General features: G+C 46.9%; 1 protein-coding gene across 1 annotated transcript in view; it reads right to left on the bottom strand.

Annotated features, from left to right (window-relative positions):
- Positions 1-784: 784 nt before the first annotated feature.
- Positions 785-23759, bottom strand: part of Kat14 (lysine acetyltransferase 14) — a 37708-nt gene continuing 14733 nt past the window's right edge. Inside the window, exons 4-10 of the mRNA XM_051144769.1 lie at positions 18629-18810; positions 14139-14555; positions 13481-14046; positions 7264-7400; positions 5127-5302; positions 3577-3767; positions 785-1201 (exon numbers count right to left, since the gene is read on the bottom strand). Of these exons, the coding sequence (XP_051000726.1) occupies positions 1028-1201; positions 3577-3767; positions 5127-5302; positions 7264-7400; positions 13481-14046; positions 14139-14555; positions 18629-18810 (1843 nt within the window). The 3' untranslated portion in view covers positions 785-1027. The remainder of the gene's footprint in view (positions 1202-3576; positions 3768-5126; positions 5303-7263; positions 7401-13480; positions 14047-14138; positions 14556-18628; positions 18811-23759) is intronic.

The raw sequence follows: 23759 nt of genomic DNA, 5'->3' as shown, positions 1-23759 counted from the left end.
CCGGCCCCTGGGTAAAGTTTTAAACATGCATGCCAGTGTAGTACAAAGCATTCAGCTCTCTCTGGATCTTAGATGAACCCAGGGCCCACAAATCAAGAAAGGAGCCACCGCACCTAATTAAAGACAGTGCAAATGACAGGGCTGAAGCCCTGGCTGTGAGTTGTTTATAGTAAAGATTTTTATTTGAGAATATCTGATGCTTTTGGAAATGCACTTACTGGGTCCCAAGACACCTGTAGTACATTTCCAACATTTTCAACATAGGAAGCAGCTTTATCCTGGGGACAGGACATCCAGTTCTGCCTGCACCACGCCATTCCTCTGTTCCCATGATGCAACTGTCCTGAGCCGGAGAAGGACCAGGGCAGGCATCTAATGTACCAAGCTCAACTGTTCCTCCCAAACTATTTCCCAGGCCACGCCAAGAGTGAACTCTAGTACCAGGTCAGTGTCCCTGCCAGGAGATGCTAACAGGTAGATGAGGTACAGCAGCATGGAGCTAGACACTGAGTATATTCTTCCTGACTGGGACCAAAGTCAGCAAGAGACAAAAGGACTTCAGGGCCCCGTGAGTCCTCTGAGGGACCCTGACAGCACACCACAGGCTGGGAACAGGCTGGGGTCATTCTTGACACCTTATGTCTCATTCTAGGACAGCAGAGGGCCACACGGGCACTGCAAATCTTCAATCCCGCTAACACAGGACAAGCAGGCCCTTTCCCGAAGGCTTCAGTTTAGAAGCTCTTTCTTTTGTGCTCAATCACTACTGTGTGGAAAGAAGATGGCAGATCACTTGGTTCTGGCTAATAGTGGAGTTCAGGATGCTGCTGGAAGGCCACTTCAGGACACGCTGGAGGGTTTCTGGATGAAGAGCTGCCCACTTGTACCACTGCACATGGCTTCACTCACCCAGCTGGGCCATGTGGAAGCTATTACCCATAGGAGAGCAGGGCCCACTTCTAGAATAACAGCCTGCACTGCTCCTGAAGGACAGCATCCACGATTCTCTGGAAGAACTGGGTTCCCCTCAGCGTCGGAGTCTCAGGAAGAATGCATGTTTACACTCTGTACTCTCCAGTGGGTAATACTTATCATAAAAATCCAGAACATACTCCTCAGTCTTGAAGCCAAACTTCTGGTACAACAGCATGGCTGGGTTGCTTGCTGAGACGTGAAGTGTCACATCCTTGCCCATGCACGTCTGCCAAAGAGTGGAGAAACACAAGGTAAAGAAGCCCACAGGGCCGAGGGAAACAGAGCAAAGGAAAACATTCTTCAGATTCTACAGAATCGAGGCTTCTGTATTTAGGGAGGAAGAACAGAGGTGTTTCTATGAACATGAAGTCACATTTTAGGTTCTTTAATCAGCCACAGAGAGTGATGCACTCCAGCCCACACAGCTATGAACCTGTTTAATGAGGAAGGCAGCAAAATGCTACAGTTGACAGTTGTTAACAGTGATTTCTGGCTGTCAAGGACGTAGTAGAAGGCAGCTGAGAGTTTCTTTCTTTCTCTATTTTTTCATTGTGTCTCCTAACATATCTGACACAAGAGAGCACAGTTACCAAACCAAGACCAATAGCATGGTGTGAGCAGACACAGCAGTTCTAGGGGTAATAGCAGTGGTTCAGAGAGAGTTTAGGGAGTCAATATAGACATTTAATCAGAGCCATCACCAAGTACTATAGACTGAGACCATATCTGGGCCCTGGGCTACAGTTTGATTGGGATACAAAGTGCCCACAAGGAAAAAAGGGATTAGCAAGGGCCAGTCTCCATGCTAGGCCTCAACCTCAGCACCAAGGATGCCTTCTGAGCCCCTGCTGGTAACAAGGGAGCCAGAGAGCTGCATAGGCATCCTGCATGAGGAGAACGGAACAGTAGAGAGACGCCCTGTATGAAGTAGGAAGCACAGGAAGGGATGTGGAAAAATAACTGAGCCAATTTCCATGGAGTCAACATGTGTGAACACCAGGCAATGTCCTGCAGCCTCTGCATTACAGATGACGTCTAGGATGATGCTTTTCAAGATTCCTGCCCACAGGCGGGTGTGGTGGCGCACGCCTGTAATCCCAGCACTGGGAGGCAAAGGCAGGAGATTGCTGTGAGTTCCAGGCCAGCCTGGTCAGCAAATTGAGTTCAGGACAGTCATGGCTACATAGAAAAAACCCTGTCTCAAAAAAAAAAAAAAAAAAAAAAAAAGCCAGGCACGATGGTCCACGCCTTTAATCCCAACACTTGGGAGGCAGAGGCAGGCAGATCTCTGTGAGTTCGAGGCCAGCCTGGTCTACAAAGCAAGCCCCAGGACAGCCACGGCTACAGAGAAATCCTGTCTTGAAAAACAAAAAGAAAGAAAGACAGAAAGATCAAGATTCCTGCCCACACCCAGGAATTATGAAGTGAATTTCATTAATAACTGGAAAGGCAAACTCCACTAAGCATTAGAAAAGCACTTTCTCTCTTCTGTCCTTTCTTGAGGCAGGAAGATCTAAGTTGCAAGCCAGCCTAAGCTATACAGGGAAACCTTATCCCAAAATAAAACAAAGAATTTTGTCCAAATCAATATTGCATAATCTTCTATACCAAATAGTTTCTAAATATAATTTACAAGAAGAATTCTTAAGGGGAAAAAATGCTCTTGCTTGGTGTCCCTGTACCTGAGAAGTTTAAGGTTCAAAGAGACAAATAAGGTGCCCTTAGAGCTCATCCAATAAAAATGTTTATGAGTAAAAGGTTCATTGCTAGGCCAGAAGTGGTGGCATAAGCCTTTAGGCCCAGCACCTGGGAGGCAGAGGCAGGGAGACCTCTGAGTTCTAAACCAGCCAATGCTGCACAGTGAGGTCCTGCCTCAAACAAGTAAAATACACTAGCTGGGCGGTAGCTCAAGCCCACAATATGAACATTCAAAAGGCAGAAGCAGGAAGATTACCATGAACTAAAGGCTAGCCTGGGTGACTACGGTGGTTTAAGTAAGAATGGCCCCAGCGGCTCACAGATTTGAATGCTTCGTCATCAAGGAGTAACAGTGTCTGAAACTGTGAGCCAGCTCCAACTAAGTGCTTTCTTTTTATAAGAGGTGCCCTGGTCACGGTTTCTTCACAGCAATAGAACACTGATTAATAGTGACACAATTAAGTCCCATGCCAACAGGGTTTCATATCAACATCCTGCCTAAAGAACAAAACAATCTTTCGCTTGCAGGAGGAAAAAAAAAATCATCGCATTCATTCATTCATAATGTCCTACTATTAATTCAATTGTGATAAAACACTCATAAAGACAGTATAGCCACTCCTCAAAGCCATGAGCAACTCTAAGCAACAGCGTCAGCACGTGTTTCACTTCTGACACATGTTCACCTAGGGGCTTCTCTGAGGCCCAGAATAAGGTGTAGTTTAGGGGCTGGAGGACTCATCCATGTGCTCCACGGTCTCGTGACTGCTGAGAACAGCTGCCTTTCGCGTGGCTGTGCTGGACAAGCCAGTCAGCCTCACTGTGCCTCCTCCACTTTTTTCTAGGAAGCTGTGAGAGGTAAGCACTTAGGTTAAGGTTAAGTCCCGAGCAGAGGGCGCTTGCCTGAATGAGATGATAAATCATGAAGGTGGCGATCCCCGCTCTCCTCCACTCCGGGTGAACAAGCAGGAACGAGATGTAAGCTTCGTTGTATTTCACGTCCGGAACCATGAAGCCGAAGGCAACGACAACCTTCTTGTAAAGGACCACAACACTGAAGTCTGGGTACTGCAGACACTCAGACAGGTCGATGCCTGTGGAAAAGGGCCAGCCGGACACTCAGACCGTGTGTCTTTCGGGACTAATGAACAACAAGCTGCTCAGCCTGTTCTTATCGTCACACCTGCATGCTAAAAAAACTCCCTAAATTGGAGGCAAAGACATTACCATAGATACCACACATTCAGACCAGAAAAATACATTTTAGAAAATATCAAAATTAACATAGTCTTTTCTAAGTACATATGTTAGAAGCAGAGAGACAGGACAGGTTGGGTAGCAGAGAGCTGTCCAGGCCCAGGAGGGACACACCTGGCTTTGACTCAGCCTCGTGTACCATGTGTGTGACTTGGCCCACTTTAAAATGTCTTATTTCCTGCAACATGTTAAGACGAGGTACATGCTGAGCCCTGACAGAGCAGGGGTGGAGGGCCCTGAAAGTGCCAACACCATTTTCTCGCTCTCTCTTCTTCCTTCAAATGTTATTATCTTGTTGTGTGTGAGTGTGTATGAGCACAGGCACACCAGGCCATGTTATGTGGGTGGAGGTCCAAGGACAACTGGGGATCTGCCCTCTCCTTCCACTGCAGATCTGAGGAAAGGATTCAGGACGCAGGTTTGTATGGCTGTGCCTCTCACAAGCCTGATAATATTATTTGCTTTCTCCCACTTACACACCATTGGCATGCAGTCTATGAAAGTTTTCACAATAAAATAGAAATGTTAAGGTGGCGTGCATCACGTGTGGTTAAAGCAGACATGACTCCTCCCAGATCATGACTTGTAGGCTCAGCACCTCTGCAAGAGAGATGGCACCAGTGTCAGCCCATAAGCAGGGCATAAAATCTGTGCCATCTGCAAGACAGATGTGTCCCGCAGGTGTCAGAGAAGGCCCACAGAGAGTGTGCTTACATTAGCAATGAAATTGCTGATTGACAGCCTAGGTCTCGGCTGATGAAATAATAAGTCATCCTGGCTTCTGAAGTCAGGAGGCATCTGGCTTCTTAAAAACACCTTTTGGGTGTCCTAACACTCTCTAAGAAATAGCCAAACAACAAATCATAAAGAACTCTTAGGCCAAACCCAAAGTGTCTACATGCTCAGCTGGGAGTCTGTGTATCTTGGAGAGACATTTCCCGGCATCTAAACACAGCAGAAGCAAAACAGGATGAATCTTTGCTTCTGGAAGCAGAGACAAACAAAAACACTGTTGATTACTTTAATTGCTGCTTCTTGGTCTTAGGAAAGGCAGAGTCATTTATGCTTTAGGAATGACAGACTAAATGAAATTAAGAGTGAAGAGTTTAAAGTCACATGGCAGACACTATTTAAAAACATATCTGGGTAATTTACACAGAAAAATCAGTCTGCCTGGTTTGGAAGTAGAAACATACCAGGCCAGAAAAACTCCTGACACATGGAGTTGATGGTTGGGATGTGATTTGGTCGGACATAGCAGTAATCGAGAGGCGCATCAGGCTCAGGTGTCCAGTGAGGGTCACTCTTGTGCAGGTGGGAACGAATCTGTGACAGCAGCTGCAGTTTGGGTGGCTTTGTCTCATAATCACGCCTCCAGCACAGAAAATAAACAAATTAAAGTCAAGAAAACACTCATTACTGCTAGCTATCCACTCACAGCTACTCTGAGCTGCTTGCAGTATCACACTGTCAGTCAGTCATGCAGCTCCAAATGCCAGCTAGCCACTAACAGCTGTAATGCTTTCTGAATCTGACTGCAGATTAAGCCAGACCTGTCTGGTACCCACCAGGAACTGCATGATGTGAAGTGAGAAACAGAAGCAGCATTTAGATTCGCTCAGAAGTGCCTGACACAGGAATGCTTCTCTAGCGTGAGCAGAGGCCAGAGGAGGGGCTGGCCGACTCTGCTGGCAGCAGGAGATCATGAGAGAAAGGCTGCAACGGGCCTGCAAATGGCCTTTCTACAGGTTTGCCCAGAAACCTAGTGCTAGGCGGATCAGGTACGGAGGAGCTGCATGGAAAGCATGGCCACTCTAGGAAGCTTAGTTTCCAGTCACTGCTAGGACTATGTATTCATTAGGTACTGTCCAATAAGAAAGGAACAGGCTGGCGATGGCTGAGAAGGTAAAGTGCTTGCTCTGTGAGCGTGACAACCTGAGTCAGGCATAGGCACATAAAGGTGGGTGTGTCAGTGCTCACAGCACAGACAGGGAGATCCCTGGAGCTTGTGAGCCACTAGTCAGCTCCAGGTTGACTGAAAGACTCTAGTCTCAAAAAATAAGGTGCAGCTGGGCATGGTGGCACACATCTGCAATCCAAGCAGTTGGGGAAGCAGAGGCAGATGGATCACTGTGAGTTCAAGGCCAGCCTGGTCTACAAAGCAAGTTCAGGACAGCCAAGGCTACATAGAGAAAAGCTGTCAGAAAAAACAAAAATAAATAAACTAATTATTTTATTTTATTTATTTTTTTGTTTTGTTTTTTCGAGACAGAGTTTCTTTGTGTAGCCTTGACTGTCCTGGACTCTCTTTGTAGACTAGGATGGCCTTGAACTCACAAAGATCTACCTGCCTCTGCCTGGCCCTAATTAATTAATTATTTTTTTCAAAGGTACAATCCAGGTGTGGTGGCACATGCCTTTAGTCACAGCACTCAAAGGGCAGAGACAGACCGATTTCTGTGAGTTCAAGGCTAGCCTGATCTACACAATGAGCTCCAGGCCAGCCAAGGTTACACAGTGAGACCCTGTCTCAAAATGTATTAAATTTAATTTTTAAAAAAGGTTCTAAGTAATAAAACAAGATACTCAAAGTCAACCACAGCCCTGCACAAATCAATGCACCTGCACTTACGCACATACACCCACAGAATGCATTCTCCACCCCCCACCCCCCAAAACACCAGAAACTATCCCAGTATTCAATTCTCAGATTTTGGCTCAACTGAGACAGCTTTCCTTTTTTTTACTTTTCAGGTCACAGACTACTAACTATACACAATTGTGATATTTAAACTAAAAAATGATTAAGATAGTGAACAAGAGCCAGGTATGGTGGTACCTGTTTTTGAATCCCAGCACTAGGGAGGCAGAGGCAGGAGGATTTCTGTAAGTTCAAAACGAGCAAGGTCTACATAGTTCCAGGACAGCCAGGGCTGTGTAGAGACCATCTTTTAAAAAAAAAAAAAAAAAAATCTAAGGGAGGCAGAGGCAGGCGGATATCCATGAGTTCGAGCCCAGCCTGGTCTACAAAGTGACTCCAGGACAGCCAAGGCTACACAGAGAAACCTTGTCTTGAAACCCCACCCCCCAAAATCTAAAGTAAGCCTGGCATGGTATCACACACCTTTAATCCCAGCACTCAGGGAGGTAGAGGCAGTGGATCGCTGTGAGTAATCAATGTTAACTCAGTCCTGCTTGATACCTCTTTCAAAGGACCACCCTGTCTGTCCTTGCCTGAACCTGCTCTGTGTTGGGCCAGATTTATTACCCCTGCAGATTGGGTACAGAAGCCACCAACGTCACCCCTCCTGACGCCCATGACACCATGGGTACCTGATATAAGGCTTCAGGATCCGAGAAGTGTAAGGGCTGACAATACTCTGGTCCACAGCCAGATCTTCTGATCCCACCAAACGGTACAAAAACCTGGTGGTCTGGTGCCGGAACCCTTTCCTGGTTGGTAAGGCAGTCTGTGGGAAGGAAACAATGTATATGAAAATAAAACTACTCAAGAATGGTTATCTCGCATGTCTAATGATCTTTCTGTGTGTCAGGAGTAGGTCTTTTTGCTGAAGTTTTGATATAACCTTCACAAGACTTTGCTAAAAACCAGATGCAAAAACAAACAAAAAACTAACATGGATGAGCTATCTATATTTATTATACAACCATGTTTTTATCTTTGTTTTGTTTTGAGACAGGGATTCTCTGTGAAGCCTTGGCTGTCCTGGACTCACTTTGTAGACCAGGCTGGCCTCGAACTCACAGAGATCTGCCTGCCTCTGCCTCCTGAATTCTGGGATTAAAGGCATGTGCTACCACCAGCCAGCTCCATGCTTTTATCTGAAGAGCTATCAGGGCCAATGGACTTTTTCTTTTCTTTTTTTTTTTTAAAACTGTGTCCTCTTTTTCACCAAGTAAATATGGCAAACACAGGGGTGATATTTTTTACTAGTCCTAAAACTTGTCACCACAGCAAGGAGACCACACCAGAGACTAGGCAAAGATGTGGCCTTAGTTAGGCAGGACCTGGGACAGAATTGGGTGGTTTCACATGCTTGCTGTACTGGCCACACTGGAGTGTGCTGCTCTCCAGTGAGGACTGCTAACCTGGGGCCCTAGGTCATGTAGCAACAGAACACCTCAATTAGGGTTGTAACAGCAAAGAGCTCCAGCAATGATTAAAAGACCTTTACAAAGGGGGTGCCAAGATGAAGCTTAGAAACCAAGTTGTCTGTTAGCGTCAGTTTGTTCATAGCCTAGAAAATAACTTGTTGAAAGAGCAAGGTTTGTTTCTTTGTAATTCACCTGCAGACTTTTCCAGCCTGGACACCAAACTCCTCAAAAGCCAGCTTTGAAATTCTTCCAAGGCTGCAAGTGAATTCCAAAGCAATCTTCAAAGCTGTGGCATGCAGTTTCCAAACACAACCGCTAGCACCTCCTCTCACCCCTGCCAGTATAATGGTTCCTGTGTCTGCCCCCAACCAGCCATCTGTAAAGAGCTTCAGCCAATCAGCCCATCAGATGCAGCACATGCAGCTTCAAACCTAAGTCTTAAGACAACCAGCAGCCTCTTCTACCTCGATGCACTGGCTGCCAGGTGGCTCCAACTAGGCCAGTGAATGAGCAATGGCCCCAAGACACAGATAGGACCCCAGTGGCCAACCATTCATTTCACAGGGTAAAAGAACCAATAGGCTGAGTCCAGGCTGCCGCACAAGTTCAAGAAATATTTAGTAGTTATTACATCAAGCCACCAAATTTGGGAGCGGCTTTCAATGCAGTGTAAGAAAATTTGTAGCCATCATCGCTCCACAAAAGAATTCTTCCCTCTAACAGGCTCAGGTAAGCATTGTGCAGACTCGGGGATATTAAAGAGTTCCCCTATCTCCGCAGCTTCCACTCTTCTCCAGAACACCTTCCCACGCCTGGACCACCACTGCCTCCTCTTGGCCCACACTGTCCAGTTTCTGCATAGAGCCAAGATACTTCTTTTAAAAATTAACTAGGTGGGCATGGTGGTGCACATCTTTAATCCTAGCACTAGGGAGGCAGAGACAGATCTCTGTGAGTTCAAGGCCAGTCTGGTCTACAAAGTGAGATCCAGGCTAGTCAGGGCTCCACAATGAGACCTTATTTAAAAAGCAAACATCAACTCATGGTCGTGGTTCACAACTCTTATGTAGTTTCCCACTGTATGTCCTGAATAGATTTCAAAGTCCTCATCTGTGCCCTGTCACACTGTGGCCTCATCTGCAGGACCACACTCCTATCACACAATGGCCTCATCTGCAGGACCACAGTCCTGTCACACTGTGGCCTCATCTCCATGACCATACTCCTGTCACCATGTTCTATCCATTCTACCAGTCCTTCTCGTGCCTCAGGGCCTGTGTCTGGCCTTCAGTCCAGTTTTTTCCTCCTGGCATTCCTTGTCCACACTTCTTGCAAGGTTATCTCTCTCAACTCCCGGATATAGTGGTCTTCCTGCACCAGCCTCCTCCCCTATCGCCCGTTACACACACACCTCAGTCACTCAGTCAGTGGATCTAGGCTCAGGAAGCTGACCCTGTCATTTCCCTGTTTGAGGATGTCGGCTGCAGAGGGCAGAAACCTAGCTAGCATTAATTCACCATGGTATCCCAGTTGGAATAGTTCCTGACGAATATCATTCAATTTACTTTTTCTTTCTTTCTTTTTTTTTATTTTGGTTTTTTGTTGTTGTTGTTGTTTTTCAAGACAGGGTTTCTCTGTGTAGCCTAGGCTGTCCTGACTCGCTTTGTAGACCAGGCTGGCCTCGAACTCACAACAATCTGCCTGCCTCTGCCTCCTGAGTGCTGGGATTAAAGGTGTGCGCCACCACGACCGGCTCTCAGTTTACACTTATTGAATTGCAAAGTTTCAGGGACAAAACAGTTTCAGAGTCAAGTATATGTGACAGGGTTAAATGTCTTTCGGTGTGCTGCTGGGTCCCTTTGCAAACCCAGCCCAGGAAAGGCCACAGATATTAGTACAGGCTGCAGAAAAGCCTAGAAGGAAAAAGTGGCTAAAACTAGTAACACAGCCAGGCATGGTGGCACATGCCTTTAATCCCAGCAATCGGGAGGCAGAGGCAGGTGGATCTCTGTGAGTTCGAGGTCAGCCTGGTCTACAAAGTGAGTCCAGGACAGCCAAGGCTACACAGAGAAACCCTGTCTTGGTTTAAAACAAAAAAAACAAAAAAACAAAAAAACAAACTAGTACCACAGTGAGAACAGAGCAGGGTTCCCCAACCAGAGGGGCCAGAAAAGCCTGGTCACACCCCTCTCAGGGGCTGCTCTGAGAGGGTGGCTGCCAACCAAATTTGCCAGGCAACTGTCCGCTGGAATCTTCAAGACAGAGGAAAGGCACCACTGTGGTGAACTGAGCATTCCACATCCCAGTATGAATGGCAGAGGAAGAGAACAGCAGCAAGGGTTCCTGAGGGGTAAGACTGCTTGACTCTGGACAAGAGAAAATGGCGAGTGATAGCACAGGGCCTCTTACTTTACTGGACAGAGACGAGGGCTAGACAAACTCTGCTCCCTCCCTTGAGGAGATGGAGCAAGCTCCGGAAGCACACTCAGTGCAGGGACACTGCAATTCCTGGAGAGACACTTAACAGGGGTAACTGGTGTGTCACATGCTCTCAGGGGCAAGTGCGAAAGAGCAGATGGTAGTTCCAAAAGAGCTGGAAGTCCTAAGAAAGAGCTGAATTAATGCATCGAGGCCAAGCACAGCTCGAGAATCAGGAATGCCTTTGGCAGTGGACTCATCAATGACCTGGACAGAGCTCAGGACACTTCCTAAGTGTGGACATCTGTGGTAACGCCTTCCCACGCAGAAAGGCAGAGAAAGAGAGACTAGAAACGAGTGAGACAGAATGCCCAAGAGTTGTGGGGAACATGACAGCTATGACACCACCTCCAGAAGGAAAGGAACAGAAAGCGAGGAGCAGTTACAACTCTAATCACTGTCAGACACCAAACCACAGATAAAGGAAGCTCAAGGCACACCAGGCACCTCTGCTGTAGAATGCCATCCGGCAGGCGTACCATGGCCGGTGCCCTCCAAACCCATCAGTGGCCGTGACTACCTGAAGGAGACCTGAACAAGCCTGGGCTCATTAACTGTCTGTGGAGGGTGGGAAAGGGCTCACGAGACCACACCCCTCCCCCAGGATTTACAGAGAACAGATGGTTAACGTGGGGTGCTCATGAGGTCATTCCTCTGCCCAGGACCTATGAACAGTTAGTGCAGAGATCTGCCCAACATCGGCTGCCCACACTCCTAGAGTAACCCTTTATACTCCTGCCAGAACCCATGATGTTTAGTGTTAACATCAACCAGACTCAATCTGGGAGCAGCTGGGGACTGGCATCTCGGGATGCCTGCTGGGGTTCTGTGGACGGCATTAACTGAAATGGCAGGAGCTGCTCGCTGCGGGTAGGGCCATCACCTGGGGAATAGGAAAAGGAGCTGAGCATCACAGTCCACTGATAACAGAGCCCAGCTGAGCAGCTCCCGAGCTCTCTCTGCTCTACCCTCCTCACCATGATGGACTGAACTTAGATCACTAACCAAAAGAAACTCTTTCTCCCTTACACTGCTTCTGTCAGGTGTTTTCTCACAGTAACAGGTAAAGAAACTAAAACCCTGACATAATTAAACTCAGTGTTTTTACCGCAGACCTGAGTGGAGCTGTTGTTTTGGTCTATTGCTGGGGGCTGATCTGGGGCAAATAGATGTCTGTTTCACCCCAGGCAAAGTTCACACAACTGCTAACCCAAGAGGAGAGTTGTCAGGTACAATAAACGACAGAAAAGGCACTGGAAACACACTGACAATCAGAAAAATACATCTAGAAGCTTCCAGGAGGAAGGACTTTTAAAAAGGAGTCCACAAAGAGATAAAAACATTGAAAATGGGGTTCTCAAGGCAAGGCCTGGCTCAGCCCTTTAGTTCCAACCCTCGGAAGGCAGAGGGCAGCAGATCCTTGAGCTCCACTTCAGCCAGTGCTACACAGTGAGAGGCTGTCTCGAACATTCAGGGGCAACACAGTACAAAGATGGTAGTGAAGTTACAACTTCAAAATGTCAAAGGAGAAAACAAAACTGCAATTTTGTAAGTGATTGTTTAGATCCAAGAGTAAAGCAGATATCCTAGGCACACAGATTTCCAAGATATACCCCAAAAAGACGATATTTAGGGTGGTGAGACAGCTCTTAGGTAAAGGCACTTGCACCAAGCCTGAGACCTGAGTCCAACCCTAAAACCCACATGGTGAAAGAGAACCAACTGCAGAAAGCTGTGCTCTGACCCCCCACATAAGTGCCGTGGCATGCACATGCACACACTAAGGAAATAAATAAATGACCAAAGAGACCATGCTGTAAAGAACTGCTAGAGTAAGCAGTCTAGCAAGAAATTAATATAGAGAGAAAAATCAGAGTCCACTATCGTTTAAATGAGCAACACAAGAGGAAAAAGAAAGGAGGGCAAGAAAGGGCACGGAGGGAGGGGCAATCACAGACAACATTTAACAATACAGAGAACTACACTCTAGGTCAGGACCTAGAAGCACTGTCTCGGTGATATGAGCCCTCAGGCCGTAAATGAGGCACTGGGCCCAGCTGGTGTTATTTCCTACCATGGCTGCTGCATTCACAGGCAGGTCTCAGTTCCAAGCCAGACGGTGTGCCATACAGAGCTACAGTACTTACTACCAGGCCCTTCACACAGAAGCCATGCCAACTCAACACGACAGAGAACCCTGAGAGACAGAAGAGAGGAACTAGAGCAGGAAATGGGGAGAGCTCCAGAAAGGAGACCATCAAATGCCAGGGCATTCACACAAGCCAAGCACACCCACCAGAGCAATAGGCCTGGTGCCTGGCAGTGTGGCCACTGACAACCACATAAGAGCCCAGAGAGGACAAGAGGAAATTGTCAAAGACTCTCTTAAACAAGCAGTTTACAGAGAAGCAAACAGGAAACACAGAATGTTCAACCTCACCCGTAATCAAAGAGATGCACATATGTGATAAATTACAGTTCATGGCCGTTGGATTGGTAAAAGTCAGCAGACGAAGGTCAAGTGCTGGCAAAACTAGATCACTGCTACTGGTGGTGCAGTCTAGTCCAGCAGTCCTGACCCCGCATTTCCTCATGTTGAGCCCTAAGTACGTAGATGTTTACACACCCACAGCTCCAGCTAGGCAAGGTCTAGGCTACTACATGTCCTCAACAAATCTGTCAATCAAAGCTATGAAACTGACCACATATAGCTACCCTCACGGGAGAGAGACCAAAATAAATAAATAAATAAATAAATAAAAATTTAAAAAAGGCTAGGCTAGTCCTTGAAAGAAACTCAGATATATGAAGGGGCATTAAATGATGAACAATTTTGGAAGAGGAGCCCAGCAAGTTTTGTTTGCTTTCTTCTCCCCAAATTACTCGTGAAATCAAAGTCACCCAGTAACAGTGGCCCTGCCTGGTGCTGCCCCATCCCCGCTTCGCCCCACATCACCTGGTACCGGTCAAGGATCCTAAAGTCCTGGCAGGTGGTGCGGTATGTGGCTTGTCCAGCTGGAAGCCGGGAAGCTCCTCCATCTTTGGCTCCATAAATCCCGTCGACTAACAGAAGCGCAGCGTTCACAACCTCGTCCAAGTCAAACAGAGGTAAGCCTCGATCCCTCTTGGCTTGCCTGACAATCAGTTTCCGCTTCAGCCTCCGGGCTTCTGGCGTCATGGCCACAGCACCGGGGCAGGCCGCCAGCCTCTTGAGAAGCAGCTTCTCCTCGTAGATGCTCACAGGCGTGTACCTGGGCCCCTTGGGCTTCATGTCCTTCTCCAGAGGTGGCTTCCTCTTCTCTCGAGCCCTAGTGTGCAGAGATGTGTTTGAGTCTGTGTCTTCGCTGTCCCCATCCATCCTGTCTGGCTTCTCCTCCTCGCTGTCCACCTCCTGTTTTATCTGCTCAGGAGCTCTGACCTTCTTTCTGCTCCCAGCCAGCCCGGAAGCTGCTGACCCAGCTGGGGGTGGGATGTACTCCATGCCTGGGTCTATAACTCCATCTCCTTCCAGCTCATCATCATCTGCGCAAAGTAGAAAATACTGTCGTCAAGACACAGCAAAGCGGGAAGGCAGAGCGCAAGGCTCACACCCAGGGGAAACAAGCAAGTCTTACCATGAAACAAGGCTTGGGGTGGCATCACATCTGGGATGAGGTCTGCTTCAGAAAGCAAGCTAGGTGTGGCCGAATGCGAGGCCGGTGTCCCGGGGGCAGAGAAATCCAGAGAGGGAGAAGGAGATGGGCTTGTGAGGGGGGTGCGGTCTGAGGAGCTCAGGGAAGAAAAGTCAATCACTTCTCCTTTCTCGAGAAGCATATCTGGCCTCCGGCCTCTGCTTATGAACTTGACGGGGGTGGAAGAGGTGCTCCTGTCAAGGAGGCCGGCTGCTTCCTTCTGCGCTCTTCTGATGTCTTTAGCTTCCTGTGTTCGAGACCGTTTCTCTTTTAGTTCCATGGCGGACTCCACAGGATTGCGGCTTGCCCTTTTCCTGAGTCCCTCAACAGTAATGATGGGATCCAGTGTTGGCTTTGAAGCTATCAGAAAAGAATGAATAATTTCTATGTTAACTGTTCTTTAAAAATACATTTTAGAGGCCGGGCATGGTGGCGCACGCCTTTAATCCCAGCACTTGGGAGGCACAGGCAGGCGGATCTCCATGAGTTTGAGGCCAGCCTGGTCTACAGAGTGAGTTCCAGGACAGCCAGAGCTGTTACACAGAGAAACCCTGTCTTGAAAAAACAAAAACAAATAATAACAACAATAATAATTTTATTCTTGTGTGTGTGTATGTGTTTCTGGGCATTTATGTACAGGTGAGAGAAGGTACCAGAGTCCCTGCAGCTGGATGCAGGCGGCTGTGAGCCACCTAGACGTGAGCAGTGGGAATGAGCTCAGGCTTCCGCAAAGCCTCAAGCGCTCCTAATGGCAGAGCCATCTCTCCAGGCCCTTAACTAATTTTTTAAAAATGTTAACTACTTCTTTCATAATGTACTTTTGGCATCATGTTCAATACACAAAAAATGTTCAACCAAACAAAAACCTGCCTCTCTTTCAAAACAAAGTTTTAGTCATGTGTGATGGTACACACCTATGAGGAGGCTGAGGCTCTTAAGTTCAAAGCCAGAGGTAAGCAGGGAGTTAATGCCAACCCAGACTAGCAAGACCTTCTTAAACAAAAGCTGCCACGTACAGTTAAACAATTAATACTATCAATTCTCTTTCACATACTAGAACTGGTAAAATTTCACAATGATCATCAAGAATATGTACCTTCCTATTTTTTTTTTAAATAAATTTTACTAGCATTGTGGAGGATCCGGCAACACTGTTTTCAATAATTTATCATAATTTGTACATATGCCACAATTTGAAAAATTGTAGCACATGTAAAATGACAACAAAAAAGAGCAAAAGCTGAGCAAGAGTGGCTCGTGACTACAGTTTTAGTACTCTGAAGGTAAAGGCAGGAAGACGAGAGTTCAAGGCCAGCCTAGGCTCCCTGAGACTGCCTTGGGAGTTGGGGCTACAATTCAGGACTCAGCAGCAGAAAATGCCTCAAAGAGCCCAGGGACCTGTGAAGGCTGACCACCTGAGCTCCATCCTGGGACCCACAGGGAAGAAAAGTAGACTCCCACAAGTTGCCCTCCGACCTCCACAAGTGTATGTGGCTTCCACACCTCCATACACACAAATAAATTTTTTTTTTTTTTTTTTTTTTTTTTGGTTTTTTGAGACAGGGTTTCTCTGTGTAGCCTTGGCCGTCCTGGACTCACTTTGTAGACCAGGCTGGCCTCGAACTCACAGTGATCCGCCTGCCTCTGCCTCCCGAGTGCTGGGATTAAAGGCATGCACCACCACGCTTTAAACAAATAATTTAGAGACCTAAAGCTCAAGCGTGGTGGCAAAACTGTAAGCCCAGAACTCAAGAGGAGGCAGGAGGGTCAGGAGGCGTTCAAGGCAAGGCGTGGCTACATGACCTCTGTCTCCAACCACCCACCACACAGTAACAACAACAAAGGAAGAGACAACCAACAGGTTCACAACAGTGTGCTGCCTAGTTTTATGTGAACTTGACACAAGCTAGAGTCACCGGAGAGGAGGGAGCCTCAATGATCAGGCTATAGGAGAGCCTGGAGGGCATTTTCTTAATTAGCAATTGATGTGCAAAGGCTCAGCCCATTGTGGCTTGGGCCACCCCCAGGCAGATGGTCCAGAGTTCTTTAAGAAAGCAGGCAAAGGCTGGAAGGATAGCATGGTCCCGAGTTCAATTCCCAGCAACCACACAGTGGCTCACAACCATCTCTGACTGCAGCTCCAGGGAATCAGATGTCCTCTAGCTTTTGAGGGTACCTGTACACGCATGGAACACAAACTCACACAAGCACACATATACACATATAAATATAAATAAAAATGAAAAATATCTTTAAAAAAAAAGAAATAAAGAAAACAGGCTAAGCAAGCCATGAGAGCAAGCCAAAAAGCAGCACCCCTCCATGGCCTCTGCATCAGCTCCGGTCTCCAGGTTCCTGCCCTGTTTGAGTTCCTGTCCTGACTTCCTTTGATGATGAACAGTGCTGGAAGGATAAACTGAATAAACCCTATCCTCCCCAAGTTATTTTTGGCCATGGTATTTTATCACAGCAGTAGTAACCCAAATTAAGACAACAGAGGACGGTTTTGATGTTATCATAAATGGTCAGATATTGGAGCCAATGAAATTAAAAGAAAAATAGGGTACATCTACATGCATTGCAATTGAAAGAAGTCCAAGGTGTATTAAGGGAAAATGTGAAGGATTAATATTACAGTATATTTCTGCTTTTTACCCATTTTATTTTGAGATAAGAGTCTTGCTGTAATGTAACTCAGACTGGCCTGGAACTCGTAATCAGTAAGTCTCAAGCCCCTCCTGAGTGTTGGGTTACTAGTGCGTGCCGAGAAACCTAGTTATGCTGCGTGTGTGCGTCTGTATCTCACTGGATAAGCCTGGCTGTCCAGAACTCACTATGTAGACCAGGATGGTCTTGAACCTACAGAGATCTGCCTGCCTCTACCTCCAGAGTACTGGGATTAAAGGCATACACATACCTGTTGTTATGCGTTGGTTGGTTGGTTTGGTTTTTTGAGATATGGTTTCTCTGTGTAGCCTTGGCTGTCCTAGACTCACTTTGTAGACCAGACTGGCTTCGAACTCACAGATCCGCCTTCCTCTGCCTCTCCAGGTGCTGAGATTAAAGGAGTGAGCTACTAGGCCCGGCTCACTCAGGGAGGCAGAGGCAGGCGGATCCCTGTTGAGTTCAAGGACAGCCTGGTCTACAAAGTAAGTCAAGGACAGCCAAAGCTACACAGAGAAAGCCTGTCTTGAAAAGCCCAAAAAAGCTGGACATGGTAGTGCACGCCTTTAATCCTAGCACTCCAAGGCAGAGGCAGGCGGATCGCTGAGTTTGAGGCCAGCCTGGTCTACAAAGCTACTCCAGGACAGCCAAGGCTACACAGAGAGATCCTGTCTCAAAAAAAAAAAAGGTTTCATCAGGTGGTGGTGGCAATCCCAGCACTTGAGAGGCAGAGGCAGGCAGACTGAAGGCCAGCTTATATAAAGATACTTTATCTCAAAAAACAGACAAAAAAAGTTTTTTAGATTAAATGGAAAAATATTTAATATATATTATATCAACATGTGATAAGGAGTTAAAATACTTTTTATCTTTAAAAAAATATTTATTTTATATGCATTGGTGTTTTGCTTACATATTTATCTGTGTGAGAGGGCTGGGTACCCTGGAACTGGAGTTACAGACAGTTGTAAACTGCCATATAGGTGTTGGGAATTGAACTCAGGTCCTTTGGAAGAGCAGCCAATGAGTGCTCTTGACTACTGAGCCATCTCTCCAGCCCCTAAAATGCCTTTTAAGCACAAAGGACATTATAGTCACCCTACAAAAAAAGGAAGAACATACTAGAGAGACACGACTGAAATATTAAAAGATAAAATGTTGACACTTGAGATTTGATTAAAAGTAAGTCAAGGGTATAGGTGGGTGGCAGGGCGGAGGCGGTGCCGGAGAACTGGGTAGAAGGCAAAGCTGGGGACGGCTTCGGCTGCTGTGAGAGAGGGACCCTGGGCCCACCGCTCTGTTCCCTTCCCCTTCAGGTGGGTTTAATTTTCCATAATAGAAAGCTAAAAGGAAAAAAGATTGAAAAAAATGTTGTTTGGTGCAGTGGTTCATGCCTGTAATCCTGACACTTGGGAGGCAGAGGCAGGAGGACTCTCCACAGCTAGTATGTGCTACAGAGTGCGATTCAGGGCAGCTTTGAATAGAGAGGCCTTGCGAAGACAGGCTGACAGAAAGAACGGGAGTGGCGGAAGTCACCAAGGAAAATGACAAAACTACTAACTTGATTAGGAAATGATAAAATGTTTTCTATAGTAGTTACATACAGTAAACACCCTCCCACCACACACACACACACACACACACACACACACACACACACACACACACACCCTCCTGAGACTGTGAAACTGTCCCGCCTCACAGCTCTAGAGGCAGCTGGAAGGCTGGGTAGTCCCCAGCCTGGGCCCTCGGCAGCTCTCACACTTTACCTTTCACTTTCAAAGTGGAGGCAGACAGCTTCTCTCCCTCAGGTCTCATTGTTGGGGGCCTGTTATGAACAAGTTTCCACCACCCAGGTTCTCCAAATTCCTGAGCACCTGAACGGAAATAAACAGGACTTCCAACGCTGAGGCAACCTGCTACTGTGCTCCACCACGTCGAAGTCTTTTTCCTAAAGCGCAGAGAATTTAAAAGCTATTAATGCTTCAATTTGATCACAGCACAGAGAGTACGTTCTACATAAACTCTCGCTGACTCCTGGCTGCCAGATGCTATGCAGCCTCCACTGCAGCCCAGGGCAAGGGTCTGGGGTCTGCCTGGCCTCAAGTCCTTGCTCTGTCACCTTCCGACATCAGGATACCAGAACTACTTTACAGGGTGGCTAAGAGGATCAAATGAAGTAATTCAAACACAAAACACTTTTCACAGCTAGGGGTAATGGCACACACCTTTAATCTTTACACCAAGGCGGAAGTGTCTCAGTGAGTTTGATGTCAGCCTAGTCTATATATCAGTTCTAGGACTACAGAAGAGACTCTGTCTCAAAAAACAACAAATAGGCTGGGTGTGGTGGCGCACGCCTTTTAATCCCAACAATTGGGAGGCAGAGGCAGGCAGATCTCTGTGAGTTCAAGGCCAGCCTGGTCTACAAAGTGAGTCCAGGACAGCCAAGGCTACACAGAGAGATCCTGTCTGGAAAAACAAAACAAAAACAACAACAAATAGACAAAAACAAAAACAAACCAAGCACTTATCAATCATCACAGGAGAAATAAAGATCCTATGGGCCTGGGCGTCGGTGATACAGTTGATCTAATCATTAGTCCAAGAGAATAGCTGTTCTACCCACAGAACACATCGTCTGTGTGTGCCTTGGCGTGCCCTGAACTCTCACAGTGGTTCTGAGGCATGCTTCCCAAACAGCAGATACAAAACACCGAAGACACATGCTGAGGGCCAACTATTCATCTACTCAAAGTTACTTTAATGGCCATGATCGTCACCTTGCAAGCATAAGTCAATTACCAGAATTTCTCAAAAATTAACTTTCACAAAAGGAGAACAATCTAACAGCCAGAAAACCTGCTTCAAAAGAGAAGGACCAACAAAGGGGAAGCCTTCAACAAGGCTGCAGCTTGGGTGTAGTCCCCAGGTCATATGCGAGGCTTGCTCTCAGGGTGGCGCTGCTGGAACTGATGGCTTTTAAGAAGTGAGGTCTTATGAGGGGCCCTCAGGTAAACGGGGAACACCTCTAGGCTCTCGGTCAGTCCTTCCCTCTCTCTCTCTCTCTTCCTAGCTCCAGATATAACGGCTTGTTTTGACACATACACCGAGATGTCGTCTAACTTAGGGCTGAACTTCTACATCTATGAGGAAAAAAAAAATCCTCTTTACTTCCTAAGTAGCCTGTGTAGGGGAGGCCATTACAGTGACAGAAAGCTGACAGAGCATGCACAAATACTATCTGGCTTCCATTCCATCTTTCGGCACCAAGCACACTTTTTTAACCTTTCCAACCCACTCCCCCCATCACCTCCACCCCTCCACCCCCATTACCTAAGGGCTAAGACCCTGGGAGAAACTGTCTCTTTTGCTTTCTCATCTTCACCCATCCACTGACAATCATTTTACCAAGGAAGTTTTTAAATGTCCATTAGGACCTAAAAAACAAGAAAAATGTGCAATATCATGCCCCCCAAACAACTGATGTTCCTCAAAGCGTGCCTGCCCTGGCGATCCTCTGAAGTTTATGTCTATGGTGTACATGTGTGTGCAGGTGTCCTTGGAAACCAAAAAGGAGATCAGATGCCTGGGAGCTGAGACAAAGGCGGTTTGTGAGCTGAAATGCTAGCGCTGGGAATCGAACCTGGGTCTTGTAGAACCAAGCCAGTGCCGTTACTCTCGACCCAGAGACCAGCAGCTCTTAAAGTTCCCGCATCCCTGAGGCTCAAGCCTCCCAGGGCAAGTGAGATAGAAGTTTTTTTTAGACTGTTAAGGTGCTTGTCTTTTCCTGTTCACTTTCGCAAGTGTTCAGTAGTTTCCAGCGACTATGACATTTGACAGTCAACATATGAAATGTGCAAGACTAGAACCAAACTGCTAAAAGCCAGACAATATTGAGATTTGCAAACAGAAAATAATGCTACTTTCGTTTTGTTTTATAAAACACCTTTTTTCTTTCTTTCTCCCCACCACCCACCCGCAAACAGAGTTTCTCTGTGTAGCCTTGTCTGTCCTGGACTTGCTTTGTAGACCAGGCTGGCCTCTGCTTCCCTGAGTGCTGGGATTAAAGGCTTGTAAACCACACCCGGCTGAAAAATCCGTGCTCTTAACCATCTCTCTCCAGCCCCACGAAACCCTTGAGCAGCTGGCCGTGAGCTCTCAGAACCAACCCGCCTCATTTCCAAGTGCTGCTATTAAAGCAGTGCGCCGCCATACCTACCTCATCAAACATGTGCCAGGAGAGTCGGGGAGGCCCTCCAAGAGCCAGGAGGCCCTGGACCTCATTTTGTCAATGAGTCTGGCAGTTTCAAGAGCGGGACTAGCTAGGAAAGGTTGAAAGCAGCAATGTTTTTCATCTTCTCAAAAAGATAGACAAGCTGGGCAGCGGCAGCGCAAGCCTTTACTCCCAGCACTTAGGAGACAGAGGTAGGTGGATCTCTGTGAGCTCAAGGCCAGCCTGGTCTACAGAGCTGGGCTCCAGGACAGCCAGAGTTGTTACACAGAGAAACCCTATCTCCAAATTTAAAAGTTAAAAAAATAAAATAAATAAATAAAGAATTAAAAATAAGAAAAGGAAATCCTGCCAAAAATAAACCTATAGGACACTGTGCTGGGATGATCAAAAGCAGAGGAGGTGTTTGTGGGGCTGGAAGAAAGAGAGAACAGAGAGTTGTCCAAGTGTGCGACACTTCAGACCTGCTGATCAGAGAGCTCCCAAGATCTGTGCATGGCAGCGTGAATATTATTAATACTACTGAATGGTAACTTGGGAGGCAGAGGCAGGCAGATCGCTGTGAGTTCAAGGCCAGCCTGGTCTACAAACGCGAGTACAAGACAGCCAAGGCTACACAGAGAAACCCTGCCTCAAACGCCCTCCCCCCCAAAAAAGATGTTTAAGTCTGGGCATCTGGAAAGATGGCTCGGCAGTTAAAAGCATGTGTTCTCTCCAAGGATCTGGGTTCACTTCCCAGCACGCACATGGGGTCTCACAACTCTAATTCCAGTCCTAGGGGGCCCAATACTCTAACATCAGAAGCCACACCATATACACATGTGATACACAGACATACATGGAGAGACAGGTCAACAGTTAAGAGTACATGTTGCTCTTGCAGTGCTGTGGGTTCACTTCCCAGCACGCACACGGTGGCTCACAACCACTCCTAATTCCAGTTTATGAGGCCCCAAACACTTTCTTCTGACCTCTGTAGCCAACATGCATGCATATGATACAAAGTCAAAAATACATACAGGTGAAACAATGGTAAATATATTTGAACGAAACAAACTACTATATTGTTTACAAGAATATGAGAAGTGAGCACTCACACACTGCTAGTACAAATCTAAGCATGTATGCTTTCTGGAGGTTACTCTGAGAATGTGTTTCATGTGTGCATCCTTGGAACCCAAAAATCAAAGACAGAAAGGAACATACACAAGAATATTGTTTACAAGGCTGATTCAAGCAAAAGAAAACGGGAAGAAAGGTAAATGTTCATAAAATTGATGTCTAGTGGCAATGGCTGAGCTGTGCCCCGCCCATAAAGAGTGCTCCACCCCTCACCCCATAAAGAGTGCTCCACCCCTCACCCCATAAAGAGTACTCCACCCCTCACCCCGGGAGGTGACAAGAAGCCTACAGATTTTCTTCAGGGAGTTCAACTTAAGATAATGTCATTAGGCTGAGCGTGCCTGCGTGGACGCAGAGGATAACTTTAAGGATCAGGTCTTGCCTTCCACCATGTGGGCCCTGGCCACAGAACCAGGTTGTCAGGCTTAGCAGCAAGTGCCTTTACGGGCTGAGCCATCAACAGCTCCCATTACTGTTATTATGCAAGGCTGAGCCCCAGAGACAGGTGTTTGCACAGGAAAACTATGTAAAGACAGAGGAAAAAGGGCATTTACCATCCAGGGACCACATGACGCTAAGAGCAGCTGGGAGAGGAGCTAACACTCTGAATCCCGCAACTTCATTAAGAGACACTGCACCAACACCTTGATGTCACCTGCTGCCTCCTGGACTTCTACTGCTAACACATCCACATGTGGACCTTAATTAGGGTACCATGTAATGGAAGTCTGGGTTTCTTTTAAAACTCAGTTATGGTCAAGTGGTGGCGGCAGCTCATGCCTTTAATCCTAGCACTTGGGAGACAGAGACAGGCAGATCTCTGTGAGTTCAAGGTCAGCCTGATCTACAAAGTGAGTTCAGGACAGCCAAGGCTACCCCACAGAGAATCCCTTTCTTGAAAAAGATTTTGGAAAAAAAAAAAAAAAAAAAAAAAAAACCAACGAAAACCAAAATCTCAGTTATGTTATGCAAACATGTTTTTGTTTTAATCCCAGGGGTTGCTTTACTTTGTCCACAGCTGTTAACTATGACTGTCTCTTGCTCTGAGAGGGCCATGATCTTTGTCAGCTGCAGACAGTTTAATTCTGAGGACTCTGCAAGGGTATAAATGTCGGAACCCAGAGAAGGATGTGGTCACTCAAGGAAGACGGCAGCGCCCACTGCTGCAGCTGGTTCATCCTGCTGCTGCATTTGCTGGTTGCTGGCCTGCTGGATACCTGACTACAAAGACTGGACTTGCCCCAAGGAACTAAGTCTAAAGAGTTTGCCAGGCAGTGGTGGCGCATGCCCTTAATCCCAGCACTCGGGAGGCAGAGGCAGGCAGATCGCTGTAAGTTCAAGGCCAGCCTGGTCCAGGACAGCCAAGGCTACACAGAGAAACCTTGTCTCAAAAAAAAAAAAAAAAGAGTTCTACCTCCCCTTCCCTCTCTAACCTTTCTCTCCTACCTTTTGTTGGAGGGTTGGAAGGTATTAGGGTGATTAAGGTTTAGAAAGGAGGTAGAGGTCTAAGAACCCCATAAAAATAGATGAAAAAGTATGCCAAC

Source organism: Acomys russatus, chromosome 4 (genome assembly GCF_903995435.1).
Source record: "Acomys russatus chromosome 4, mAcoRus1.1, whole genome shotgun sequence".
NCBI lineage: Eukaryota > Metazoa > Chordata > Mammalia > Rodentia > Muridae > Acomys > Acomys russatus.
The sequence above is the reverse complement of the archived record's forward strand: the minus strand, read 5'-3'. Positions and strand labels throughout refer to the sequence as shown.